The 14,083-nt window shown below is 48.4% G+C and overlaps 1 protein-coding gene across 10 annotated transcripts in view; it reads right to left on the bottom strand.

Annotated features, from left to right (window-relative positions):
* Positions 1–14,083, bottom strand: part of NAV2 (neuron navigator 2) — a 637,654-nt gene that overhangs the window by 40,239 nt on the left and 583,332 nt on the right. For all 10 annotated transcript variants that reach the window (XM_088458930.1, XM_088458933.1, XM_088458923.1 and 7 more), the window contains 6 exons: positions 13,211–13,399; positions 8,970–9,022; positions 8,070–8,093; positions 7,893–7,967; positions 2,521–2,604; positions 82–193 (listed from right to left, as the gene is read on the bottom strand). In XM_088458930.1, the coding sequence (XP_088315056.1) occupies positions 82–193; positions 2,521–2,604; positions 7,893–7,967; positions 8,070–8,093; positions 8,970–9,022; positions 13,211–13,399 (537 nt within the window). The remainder of the gene's footprint in view (positions 1–81; positions 194–2,520; positions 2,605–7,892; positions 7,968–8,069; positions 8,094–8,969; positions 9,023–13,210; positions 13,400–14,083) is intronic.

The raw sequence follows: 14,083 nt of genomic DNA, 5'->3' as shown, positions 1-14,083 counted from the left end.
CTCGTCAGCCGCACAGAAGATTGCATCAGTGATCACCAGAGACGCAGCAGGGCCCGGGGGACCCGGCCGGGGGACTGTTACCTTTGCAGCTGAGCTCAGGAGTGTTGATGACACCATTGATAGCGGCCTGCGCCGCAGCGTTCTGCTTTTTCAGGAATTCAATGGTTTTCCTTAACTCATTGAGCTCTGAATCCTGGGAACAGATAAAAAATAAGTTACTGCTCTCTCCGGATATCATCATGCAGGCACATGTAGTAACCAATACCCTGTGCAGGCACGTGTAGTAACCATTACCCTGTGCAGGCACGTGTAGTAACCATTACCCTGTGCAGGCACGTGTAGTAACCATTACCCTGTGCAGGCACGTGTAGTAACCAATACCCTGTGCAGGCACGTGTAGTAACCAATACCCTGTGCAGGCACGTGTAGTAACCATTACCTTGTGCAGGCACGTGTAGTAACCATTACCTTGTGCAGGCACGTGTAGTAACCATTACCTTGTGCAGGCACGTGTAGTAACCATTACCCTGTGCAGGCACGTGTAGTAACCATTACCTTGTGCAGGCACGTGTAGTAACCATTACCCTGTGCAGGCACGTGTAGTAACCAATACCCTGTGCAGGCACGTGTAGTAACCAATACCCTGTGCAGGCACGTGTAGTAACCATTACCTTGTGCAGGCACGTGTAGTAACCATTACCTTGTGCAGGCACGTGTAGTAACCATTACCTTGTGCAGGCACGTGTAGTAACCATTACCTTGTGCAGGCACGTGTAGTAACCATTACCTTGTGCAGGCACGTGTAGTAACCATTACCCTGTGCAGGCACGTGTAGTAACCATTACCTTCTGCAGGCACGTGTAGTAACCATTACCTTGTGCAGGCACATGTAGTAACCATTACCTTGTGCAGGCACGTGTAGTAACCATTACCCTGTGCAGGCACGTGTAGTAACCATTACCCTGTGCAGGCACGTGTAGTAACTATTACCTTGTGCAGGCACGTGTAGTAACCATTACCTTGTGCAGGCACGTGTAGTAACCATTACCTTGTGCAGGCACGTGTAGTAACCATTACCCTGTGCAGGCACGTGTAGTAACCATTACCTTGTGCAGGCACGTGTAGTAACCATTACCCTGTGCAGGCACGTGTAGTAACCATTACCCTGTGCAGGCACGTGTAGTAACCATTACCTTGTGCAGGCACGTGTAGTAACCATTACCTTGTGCAGGCACGTGTAGTAACCATTACCTTGTGCAGGCACGTGTAGTAACCATTACCTTGTGCAGGCACGTGTAGTAACCATTACCTTGTGCAGGCACGTGTAGTAACCATTACCTTGTAACCATTACCTTGTGCAGGCACGTGTAGTAACCATTACTTTGTGCAGGCAGGTGTAGTAACCATTACCCTGTGCAGGCACGTGTAGTAACCATTACCTTGTGCAGGCACGTGTAGTAACCATTACCCTGTGCAGGCACGTGTAGTAACCATTACCTTGTGCAGGCACGTGTAGTAACCATTACCCTGTGCGGGCACGTGTAGTAACCATTACCTTGTGCGGGCACGTGTAGTAACCCTTACCTTGTGCAGGCACGTGTAGTAACCCTTACCTTGTGCAGGCACGTGTAGTAAGCATTACCTTGTGCAGGCACATGTAGTAAGCATTACCTTGTGCAGGCACGTGTAGTAACCATTATCTTGTGCAGGCACGTGTAGTAACCATTACCTTGTGCAGGCACGTGTAGTAACCATTATCTTGTGCAGGCAGGTGTAGTAATCCTTACCTTGTGCAGGCAGGTGTAGTAACCCTTACCTTGTGCAGGCAGGTGTAGTAACCCTTACCTTGTGCAGGCAGGTGTAGTAACCAATACCTTGTGCAGGCAGGTGTAGTAACCCTTACCTTGTGCAGGCAGGTGTAGTAACCCTTACCTTGTGCAGGCAGGTGTAGTAACCCTTACCTTGTGCAGGCAGGTGTAGTAACCCTTACCTTGTGCAGGCAGGTGTAGTAACCCTTACCTTGTGCAGGCACGTGTAGTAACCATTACCTTGTGCAGGCACGTGTAGTAACCATTACCTTGTGCAGGCACGTGTAGTAATCCTTACCTTGTGCAGGCAGGTGTAGTAACCCTTACCTTGTGCAGGCAGGTGTAGTAACCCTTACCTTGTGCAGGCACGTGTAGTAACCCTTACCTTGTGCAGGCACGTGTAGTAACCCTTACCTTGTGCAGGCACGTGTAGTAACCCTTACCTTGTGCAGGCACGTGTAGTGAATTGTGCCGCACACTTTATAAACAGAGACTCAGGGAGGTCTGTACTGAGACATCCTGAGCACATGTCCTGTTACACAGGCTAGGGACTCACCTGCAGGAGACGCCATGATGTTGGCAGGTGACATTACCCAGTATATAGCTATATGATGCATAAACGATCCCATCATGTGTATATGTTGGTGCAGATCACCGGGCAATTTATTTTCTTTTGCTATAAGTGCACCAGTTTCATTAGTGCAGTACAAACCTTCTGTTCTGCAGACATGGTGATACTCTGCAGTCTGATCGTCATGTTGCTTAGACTTTGTTCAAAGGCAGCGACCAGGTGAGCCTGGAAGGAATATAGAGACAGAGACTGAAACAGCGCCATTAATTATCTGTGCTCCTCTCTATGATGCTTCCAGCGGGATCTCGGGGGCCTCCAGGACACTGCCCTGTATCTCTCCTACGTGTATAAACACTAAGCAGCTGCCAGCAGACGGCCTTACATATAGGGTGTGGGTATCAGGTGGTGCCAGGCGGAGGAGACTCCCCCAGTAACAGGCTGGTGAGGAATGTGGCTGCCAGGTGCTGGAATCTCGCACTCACTCACTCACAGCCGATAACGGTGACGGAGACGCACTTATAATACTGAGAGATCTGTTTGGGCCTATTTCTGTACTGAATTGCTAGCTCCTTGGGTTACTTCTCAGGCCTGTTTTACAGGAATCATACATAACACAAACGCTGTGAGAGGTAATTACAATCCCAGCGGCCCCGGGCATTTGGTGTGTTTGCCCCATGTGGGTAATTAGCGTGGGTCCGGGAATGCAGGATTCTCCCATCCCCCCATGTGCGTATCAGTATGGGGCTAAGGGATATAACACCTTCATAGGAATTGAACTTGGCGGCTTGTGTACCCTCTCCTGACCCTCTCCGGACCCTGCCTCTGCTATTAGACACGTCTTATAATAGTCACGCTCTCATCTATAGGATAAGCTCTGTATATACTGCATACTAAGAGAGCACAGGACAGTCTGTCAAATCCCAGGCACCCCTCCCCACCAAATCTTATCTCTGCTGGATGATATAAACACATGGCTTAAAAGCACAGAAGGAAATGAGAAGGAATATATATATATATAAGGGGAATGGAAGACGTCAGAGAAATTGGGAAAACACAATTAAGTGATTATTTAAAATACAATGATTAAGCTGTTCTGAGGAGCTAGAACAGAAGTACTCCCATCTGCTAAAACAGAAGTACTCCCATCTCTAAGGTACACTTTGCTCAAGAGCTTGGTGTACACAAATATTGTACCATTGTAATTCTAGCTTGTCCAGGGAGGGGGCGCCGTTCCATACACGGCTGTGGCAGGTATTTCATGTCACTAAGGACCCCTTACTCATACTAATGAAACATGAGTGCAGAGAACAGACAAACATATTGCTAAACATTTATGCATGGGCAGCACAGTGGCATAGTGGTTAGCATTACTGCCTCACAGGTTGCATGTTTAATTCTCAGCCAAGGCCCTGTGTGTGGAGTTTGTATGTTCTCCCCGCGTTTTCATGGCTTTCCTGCCACAGTACAAAAACATACTGGCAGCTGTATTGGCTACTAACAAAAACGTGTCTAATCTAGATTGTAAGCTCCACTGGGGCAAGGACTGAGGTGAATGATAAATGTTCTCTCCAAAGCACTACGTAATATGTGCGCTATATAAGTAATGTAGTCGGCCATCTTCTACGGAGAAGTGGCTTCCCCGTGTAACGGCAAGAGCGCGCCCACTGCGCTCCAGAGAGACATCCTGTGACATCATTAAACTGGGGGAAGGGTTATGTTCAAGACAGAGCTGCTGATTGGCCCTGAAAGTTCCCAAGTCTAATGTCACATGACCCTCAGCGCACACAAACCGCCCTCGGTCACATGTACAGGAAGTAGTGGGAGGGGCGAGGACTGTATAATAATACCTGTATAATGCACCAGGGGTTATTACTCTGTATTACTGATGTGAGAGCTCATCACTCTGCCTGACAGTAACACTATAGCGCTCAGAGTAATGTCACATGACCCTCAGCGCACACAAACCGCCGGGGTCACATGTACAGGAAGTAGCGGGATGGGCAAGGACTGTATAATAATACCTGTATAATGCACCAGGGGTTATTACTCTGTATTACTGATGTGAGAGCTCATCACTCTGCCCGACAGTAACACTATAACGCTCAGAGTAATGTCACATGACCCTCAGCGCACACAAACCGCCGGAGTCACATGTACAGGAAGTAGTGGGAGGGGCAAGGACTGTATAATAATACCTGTATAATGCACCAGGGGTTATTACTCTGTATTACTGATGTGAGAGCTCATCACTCTGCCTGACAGTAACACTATAACGCTCAGAGTAATGTCACATGACCCTCAGCGCACACAAACCGCCGGGGTCACATGTACAGGAAGTAGCGGGAGGGGCAAGGACTGTATAATAATACCTGTATAATGCACCAGGGGTTATTACTCTGTATTACTGATGTGAGAGCTCATCAGTCTGCCCGACAGCAACACTGTAACGCTCAGAGTAATGTCACATGACCCTCAGCGCACACAAACCGCCGGGGTCACATGTACAGGAAGTAGAGGGAGGGGCGAGGACTGTATAATAATACCTGTATAATGCATCAGGGGTTATTACTCTGTATTACTGATGTGAGAGCTCATCTCTCTGCCTGACAGTAACACTATAACGCTCAGAGTAATGTCACATGACCCTCAGCGCACACAAACCGCCGGGGTCACATGTACAGGAAGTAGTGGGAGGGGCACGGACTGTATAATAATACCTGTATAATGCACCAGGGGTTATTACTCTGTATTACTGATGTGAGAGCACATCACTCTGCCTGACAGTAACACTATAACGCTCAGAGTAATGTCACATGACCCTCAGCGCACACAAACCGCTGGGGTCACATGTACAGGAAGTAGCGGGATGGGCAAGGACTGTATAATAATACCTGTATAATGCACCAGTGGTAATGTCACATGACCCTCTCTCACAGAACATTTATTTGTAATAATTCTCTATACATCAAGCAGGCTTTATATTTATATAGAGATAATTCCCAAACTGGCAGCGATGACGTGATGGAGCTTTATCTGCTATATATGGATCCAGCCACCTGCGTGATACAGAATCACTGGACAATGACAGAGAAACTCCCTTGTGTACATTCCCTGACGGAATGTCTATATATACAGTATATATATACATCATAAATACCTAAGACACAAATGTAACTTACTCCCCAGGAAAACATCGCGCAGCGTTTGCTCATCCACCCAAAACACGTTCATCAGAGCACAACAAATCCCTGTCCAAACATTTACAGAGAACACAAGCTGGGACACAATGGAGGCGCCGGATGTGTGTACTGTGCGCATTGCGCCTCTGACAACACAAACGGCCGGAGCGCTGGGAGGAAATAGCTCACATTCTGCCTGGCGATCAGTTCTGTGCTGCCCCCCCGGGCCGTCCTGTGCTGGCCCCCCCCGGCCCGTCCTGTGCTGGCCCCCTTGGCCCGTCCTGTGCTGGCCCCCCCCCGGCCCGTCCTGTGCTGGCCCCCCGGGCCGTCCTGTGCTGGCCCCCTCGGCCCGTCCTGTGCTGGCCCCCCGCCCCGTCCTGTGCTGCCCCCCACCCCTCCTGTGCTGGTCCCGGGCCTGTGACACTGCGCAGTTACAATCACGCTCTATAAACCGCAGGAAGCAGAGTCAGGGGCTGGCAGGCTGCTCAGCTCACACATACACCACTACTACCAACACGAATCTCTCTCTAGCTAGGGTTGGACTACAAGTTCCAGCACGCCTTGCCAGCAAGAGAGATATGGATTACCTACTGTTGTTTTATAGTCTGTCATACGACATTAGCCAGGTAATAGGATTAGAACTTATTTGCACTCTCCAATATACACGTACAACTGGTTTTTGCTGATATGCTGACACTGGTAGATTGTCAGACGTTTGCCAGCATAAATGGACCAAAGAAGTGACTATATATATATATATATATATATATACTGTATATTTGTAGCATTTCTTTCTGTTCTGTAAATAATGTTTCTATCTGAGAGTTGTTACTTAGGGGTATATTTACTAAAGTGAGTTTTAAAGCTGCATACACACACAACGATTTAGTTAATGAACGATTTTAGTAAACGATTTTTTCCCTTGAAAAAATTAACTACAATCGTTTACTAAAGTTGTTTATTTACTATGTTCATTTAAATGTAATGAACGATTTTTTAGAACTACAAACGATTTTTGCATCTTCCCTTACTGGAAATCGTTGAGTTGACAAGTCTGACTGAACTACAAACGTGAACGCAAAGTGAGGACTGTGCTATTCCATTACCTGGACACCGGGGGCAGTCTTCCATCGCAGTCTATGGGCTAAATGTAATCGCTAACAATCTTCAGCCGCTGCGAAATACGGGGAGACTGACATAGATCCCTGCAACTACTGAAGATTGCAAGCTATTACATTTAGCCCCATGGCTGAAGGTGGCCATACATCAGAGCCTGGATTCTGCGATCCAGCGTTGCGATGGGCAGTGCCAGCGTTTCCGGGTGGAAACGCCGACCTCCCACCATCGATGTTCTGCGATCGCAGACATTTTCCATGTGATCACTTTTTGATTGCGATCGTCAAATCGGGAAAATCCAACATGTTGGATTTCTGCGATCCCGCGATGCCGGGTAGCCGCATCGCGGCAATCCATCTCTGATGGATGGGCCCCGTGACATGTAATCTCTAATGGGCCCCATCCATCTGAGATGGATTGCCGCGATCCCTCGATGCTGCAAAACCGGCATCGCAGGATCGCAGAAATCCAACATATTGGATGTTGCCGATTTGATGACCACGATCAAAAAATGATCGCGATCGTCAATTTAACATGTGAAATGTCTGCGATCCAGCGCGGATCACAGAACATCGATGGTGCGGGATCGGAAGTTTCCGATGGGCGGTCGGAAATTTCCGATCGCATCCCTGCATCGCGATGATCCGTCACAGATGTACGGCCACCTTTAGAAACAGCCAATTAGTAACTCAGATAAACATTTGCCTAAATATTTCTAGGAAAATAAAAAAATAAATCCTACTTATAAAATGTTCATTATTTATTTCTCTTAAAATCCCCTCTGTCGCCTCTGCAGTCTCTCCTGATAAGGTCTCTACAGTATGTACAATGTAATAACAGTACTGTGTCACCATTAGATTGGAAACTCCTATGAGCGGGGATCTCTATCCTTCCGTTTCAATGCATATTTATCTTTTGTCATTAATGGTTAGAAAGTTGTACAGTTCGGCGATGTCACTAGGCCACGCCTCAAGCTACTGTATTATGCGTGGAGTGATCACCTCAGTAAGACTGACAGGGGAGCTCTGGGAGAAGATGAGGGATAATGGGCAAGAGAAGAGACATCACGGCATCTGTACTGATCGGTGAGCTCCACAAGCAGACATTGTAGCACCATAACAGAAACAAAGTGAATTCCTAGAACAAGAGTATTTTTATGCATTTAACTCTGAATATTTACATAAGACAAATACAGCAGGACAGAACGAAGGAGCTTACGTTGGCGCTAAGCTGCGTGGTCAGAGCAGATACTTTCTCCTGCGAGGCGTCCAGCTCTCTCCTTAGTTTGCGGATCTAGAAAAGAACATCAAATTATTTCCCCGCGTTACCGGAACTAGATGTTGATTCGATATAATCTAAAAGACCAAACAAATGAAGCAAATAAATGATACTGACCTCCGAGTGGCACTTCTCCTCCGGCTGAAACAAATAAACAGAAAGCAAAAATTCACCAAAGCGTAGAGAAGAAACGCACAGGGCACAGAGAACGTTCTATCTGTGTATCATCTCCTAAAAATAGAGCCAGCAGGCGTAATCTGTGCCGACTTGTCCACGTTCCCTTATTTGGGCGGAACGTTCATGAAAACTCAGAGGATTAGCTCACTTACTGGCAAGGTAAGACGCTCGCTCGCTGAGGTCGGGGGCTCAGAGAGTTAGCGCTGAAGTCATGAATTTAATGTGATCTTGTTGAAACGAGAGCTGTTGTCCGACATTCCTGTGCGTATGACGGGCTGGCTGTACACAATGGCCTTACATTGGGGGGGGGACCAGGTCTGTATTGTTAGGGAGGTGCGAACGGCTGGACAATGCTGTCTGACCTGTCCGCATCAAACCCAAACCATGCTGAGATGTAAGTACCAGCGAGTATTTGCTACAGCTGACATGATAGATACGTAGGTGTATTTATAATGGATGTCCAGGGGGCCCCCGCACCGTACTCCCTGCACCTATAGTATACTTACCTTGTGCTGACAACCTGCGACGCCATCTACCCAGTGACATCTTTGAGAGCCTTTGATCTCTTGTACACCTGCGCCATCTTCCCAAATATCACTGGCAAGATGGCGCCGCAGAGAAGGATGGACCGGCTTGCCAGCACAAGGTAAAATGAGGGGCTGCTGCACAGAGGATAGATACCAGATACATTGATAATTCTGTACAACAGCAGTGACGTCCGCACTTCACCCCACAGCTATATCTAGGGTGTTCCTCACCGTAACCAGTGACACAAGAAGAAGTAACAAGCTCTGGCCACAGCGGCCGCCATAACGCCACTAACAGGAGACGGGGACTTACTGTGGAGTAGACGGAGGATGTGCTGGATACCAGGGACAGGGATGAGCCGTGCACTGTAAGATAAAGGAGATGGTACACATCAGAGCCTGTGCGTGTTGGTTATTATCACCATATGTCAGGCAGGTTTGTGCCTTTGAAGCTGAGGTTATTTTTACATCACAGAGAGACCCCCTGAGAGTATTATCTGAGGCTGGATCATTACACAGCGAAAACAGGATAAACACAGCTTAGGCGAAATGTAAAGTGTCCGACCGCCATTACCGAGACATGGTCATTTCATGGCGGCAGCGTCATAACTGGGGAAAAGAAGATTTCACTTTTGGGGCCCAGGTTTACACACACACACACACACTGCAGTAATCCTATTCCACGAGATCTGATCACACACACACTGCAGTAATCTTATTCCACGAGTATAGGCAGTGTGTTATTACAGCCATCTATCAGAGCTCCCTGCCCAGGACTGGTGACAGTTATACAGGTATATGCAGTGTGTTATTACAGCCATCTATCAGAGCCCCCTGCCCAGGACTGGTGACAGTTATACTGGTATATGCAGTGTGTTATTACAGCCATCTATCAGAGCTCCCTGCCCAGGACTGGTGACAGTTATACTGGTATATGCAGTGTGTTATTACAGCCATCTATCAGAGCTCCCTGCCCAGGACTGGTGACAGTTATACTGGTATATGCAGTGTGTTATTACAGCCAGCTATCAGAGCCCCCTGCCCAGGACTGGTGACAGTTATACAGATATATGCAGTGTGTTATTACAGCCAGCTATCAGAGCCCCCTGCCCAGGGCTGGTGACAGTTATACAGGTATATGCAGTGTGTTATTACAGCCATCTATCAGAGCCCCCTGTCCAGGACTGGTGACAGTTATACTGGTATATGCAGTGTGTTATTACAGCCAGCTATCAGAGCTCCCTGCCCAGGACTGGTGACAGTTATACTGGTATATGCAGTGTGTTATTACAGACATCTATCAGAGCCCCCTGCCCAGGATTGGTGACAGTTATACTGGTATATGCAGTGTGTTATTACAGCCAGCTATCAGAGCCTCCTGTCCAGGACTGGTGACAGTTATACTGGTATATGCAGTGTGTTATTACAGCCAGCTATCAGAGCTCCCTGCCCAGGACTGGTGACAGTTATACTGGTACATGCAGTGTGTTATTACAGACATCTATCAGAGCCCCCTGCCCAGGATTGGTGACAGTTATACTGGTATATGCAGTGTGTTATTACAGCCAGCTATCAGAGCCCCCTGTCCAGGACTGGTAACAGTTATACTGGTATATGCAGTGTGTTGTACAGCCAGCTATCAGAGCCCCCTGCCCAGGACTGGTGACAGTTATACTGGTATAGGCAGTGTGTTATTACAGCCAGCTATCAGAGCCCCCTGTCCAGGACTAGTGACAGTTATACTGGTATATGCAGTGTGTTATTACAGCCAGCTATCAGAGCTCCCTGCCCAGGGTTGGTGACAGTTATACTGGTATATGCAGTGTGTTATTAGAGCCAGCTATCAGAGCCCCCTGCCCAGGGCTGGTGACAGTTATACTGGTATATGCAGTGTGTTATTACAGCCATCTATCAGAGCCCCCTGCCCAGGGCTGGTGACAGTTATACTGGTATATGCAGTGTGTTATTACAGCCATCTATCAGAGCCCCATGCCCAGGGCTGGTGACAGTTATACTGGCATATGCAGTGTGTTATTACAGCCAGCTATCAGAGCCAAATGCCCAGGGCTGGTGACAGTTATACTGGTATATGCAGTGTGTTATTACAGCCAGCTATCAGAGCCCCATGCCCAGGACTGGTGACAGTTATACTGGTATAGGCAATGTGTTATTACAGCCAGCTATCAGAGCCCCATGCCCAGGGCTGGTGACAGTTATACTGGCATAGGCAGTGTGTTATAACAGCCAGCTATCAGAGCCCCATGCCCAGGGTTGGTGACAGTTATACTGGCATATGCAGTGTGTTATTACAGCCAGCTATCAGAGCCCCATGCCCAGGGCTGGTGACAGTTATACTGGCATAGGCAGTGTGTTATAACAGCCAGCTATCAGAGCCCCATGCCCAGGGCTGGTGACAGTTATACTGGCATATGCAGTGTGTTATTACAGCCAGCTATCAGAGCCCCCTGCCCAGGACTGGTGACAGTTATACTGGTATAGGCAGTGTGTTATTACAGCCATCTATCAGAGCCCCCTGCCCAGGGCTGGTGACAGTTATACTGGCATATGCAGTGTGTTATTACAGCCAGCCATCAGAGCCCCCTGCCCAGGGCTGGTGACAGTTATACTGGCATATGCAGTGTGTTATTACAGCCAGCCATCAGAGCCCCCTGCCCAGGGCTGGTGACAGTTATACTGGCATATGCAGTGTGTTATTACAGCCATCTATCAGAGCCCCCTGCCCAGGGCTGGTGACAGTTATACTGGTATATGCAGTGTGTTATTACAGCCATCTATCAGAGCCCCCTGCCCAGGGCTGGTGACAGTTATACTGGTATATGCAGTGTGTTATTACAGCCATCTATCAGAGCCCCATGCCCAGGGCTGGTGACAGTTATACTGGCATATGCAGTGTGTTATTACAGCCAGCTATCAGAGCCCCCTGCCCAGGGCTGGTGACAGTTATACTGGCATATGCAGTGTGTTATTACAGCCAACCATCAGAGCCCCCTGCCCAGGGCTGGTGACAGTTATACTGGCATATGCAGTGTGTTATTACAGCCAGCCATCAGAGCCCCCTGCCCAGGGCTGGTGACAGTTATACTGGCATATGCAGTGTGTTATTACAGCCATCTATCAGAGCCCCCTGCCCAGGGCTGGTGACAGTTATACTGGTATATGCAGTGTGTTATTACAGCCAGCGATCAGAGCCCCCTGCCCAGGGCTGGTGGCAGTTATACTGGCATATGCAGTGTGGGTTTAGATGAATTATATGATAATATAGATGAGTGAGTCAGAGGTTGCAGAAAAAGGTTCATAAGTCAATATAACAATCTGGGGGAGATGTACTAAGCCTTGAAAAGTGATAAAGTGGAGAGAGATAAAGTACCAACCAATCAGCTCCTAATTGCCATTTTTCAAACACAACCTGTAAAGTTAGAGTTAGGAGCTGATTGGTTGGTACTTTATCACTATCCACAGCTTAGTACATCTCCTCCATCTGTTCTACACACAGACCGGACGGGAAACACAGAGCAATTTCCCCACAAGTGTCACAGAACAGAGTGCAGGAATATGGCCATGATGTAATGATGCTGTATACTGAGTACAGATGACAATATCCTGCAGTGTCAGATTGTAAATCGTTCGGTATTTGCCCCGCAGCGTGACTTGTGCAGACTGACGGCTGCTCCTATGTTATAGGGGTGGAAGCATTGTTAGCGGCTGTCCCTGTTTCACCGTGTGATCTAATCCCCCTCTTGTGGGTAGAAATACAGTACTATTCCCCTGTCTCCCACCCACCACCTGTGACTCTCATCCTGTGTCCCCCCACCCACTTACTGGGCACAAGATAAGCGAGCGCTAATTTACTTCCTTTGTACATATAAATGACCATTAACTGCCTTTACTGGCTATAATGAGTGGCTCTACGCGACCCCTAGCGTCCCCCTTACCCTTCACTGAGCGTTCCTGTGTCCTTGTGTTAATAGTTATCCTATACATTGATGTATAATTGTGTAATCTGGCTACATTGCTGCGGACACCTTGTGGCCATATATAGGTAAAAGACAATAATAATAATACTCCAGGATTTCTAACCCAGAGGTCCGGGCAGTACCGCATTTTACACTGGGCAACAGGGGACAGAAAAACTAGTCCCACCCCTCTCCCCTACCCGCAGCTAAAATGTGGCTGCCAAGTGCAGGGAGAGGAGGGGTCTGTCAGCCTTAATAGGAAATGGCAGTAAGAAAGTTTTGGGATTTCTATTGGTCCGTGCTGTCACCGTAATAGGCAGCGTGCATGCAGCCAGCTTTTGCCGATGTAGCGCACGCAGCCCTGGGGTATGTGGCCGTATTGTCCATAAGGTCCTCACCAATATATCCCACCCCTGGGTCATGGTCTAAAGTGGGGGCGTTATAATTTACAAACATGTAATAATAACGCTATTGGAAGCCGCCTCATACAGGGCACCAGAGCTCTGAACACACAGAACAAATTCCCTACTGCAAAATGCAGCCTGAGACTATTAGGGGGTCACTCTGCCAAGACACCAACCTTCTTCAAACCCATCGCGAAAGGATCCGGAGCGGCTGATGGTCCTCGTCTTCTCGTCCAGGGACATGGAGCTGTTCCGGAAGCGGTTTTCGCTGTAGTGATCGCTTGACCCGTCCGTGTTGGACAGGCTGTGAGTCCGCAGCATGGCCGGGTTAGTCAGACACATCTGAGCCGAGGTCGTAGGGCTTGCTGAAAAGAGACAGGACGTCACCATGATGCGGCACCCAGGCGGTAACTTCACTCTGCGCTCATGGACAGCCTGTAGACCAGGATTACTTACAGTCTCACCCTCCGCAATGACGTCTTCCCTGTCGGTGCCTTCCCCCGAAGTTATCTACATGACTATACATTGGGGGGGGTCTTGTGCACACAGCCCAAGCTTTCCTGCTGGGCGCCATGACTATACATTGGGGGCATTTACTGCGCACACAGCCCAAGCCTTCCAGCTGGGCGCCATGACTATACATTGGCGGGGGGGGGGCATGTGCACGCAGCCCAAGCTTTCCTGCTGGATGCCGACTCTCTTATCACTCCCAGCAGAGCACCTATAGAGATCTCACCAAAGTCCACCCCTCCAGCTACGTTAGCGCCACCTCTTACACATTTCAGCTTTTTCCTCTCGTACCGCTCGTATAGAATCATTTATAACTCAAATTAATCACGAGAGAGAGTGAGGGGACATCCGGAGCGGTTTTATTACTTGCGCCACGTTTTGTGAACTGCTCAGAGTCACCAAGAAACCAGCTTCGGGGACATACAGAACGAGTCCCGTTACTAACACTGGAGGAGTCCGTTCTACTGGAAATTTACCGTTACCATCACTTTATCTCGTTTCACCACTTTTACACTTCAAAGTCAATTTTGGTTTCCACA

The sequence above is a fragment of the Taudactylus pleione genome, unplaced genomic scaffold (assembly GCF_031769625.1).
Source record: "Taudactylus pleione unplaced genomic scaffold, aTauple2 ptg000875l, whole genome shotgun sequence".
Taxonomy (NCBI): domain Eukaryota; kingdom Metazoa; phylum Chordata; class Amphibia; order Anura; family Myobatrachidae; genus Taudactylus; species Taudactylus pleione.
This window is presented reverse-complemented; position numbering and strand designations above follow the sequence as displayed.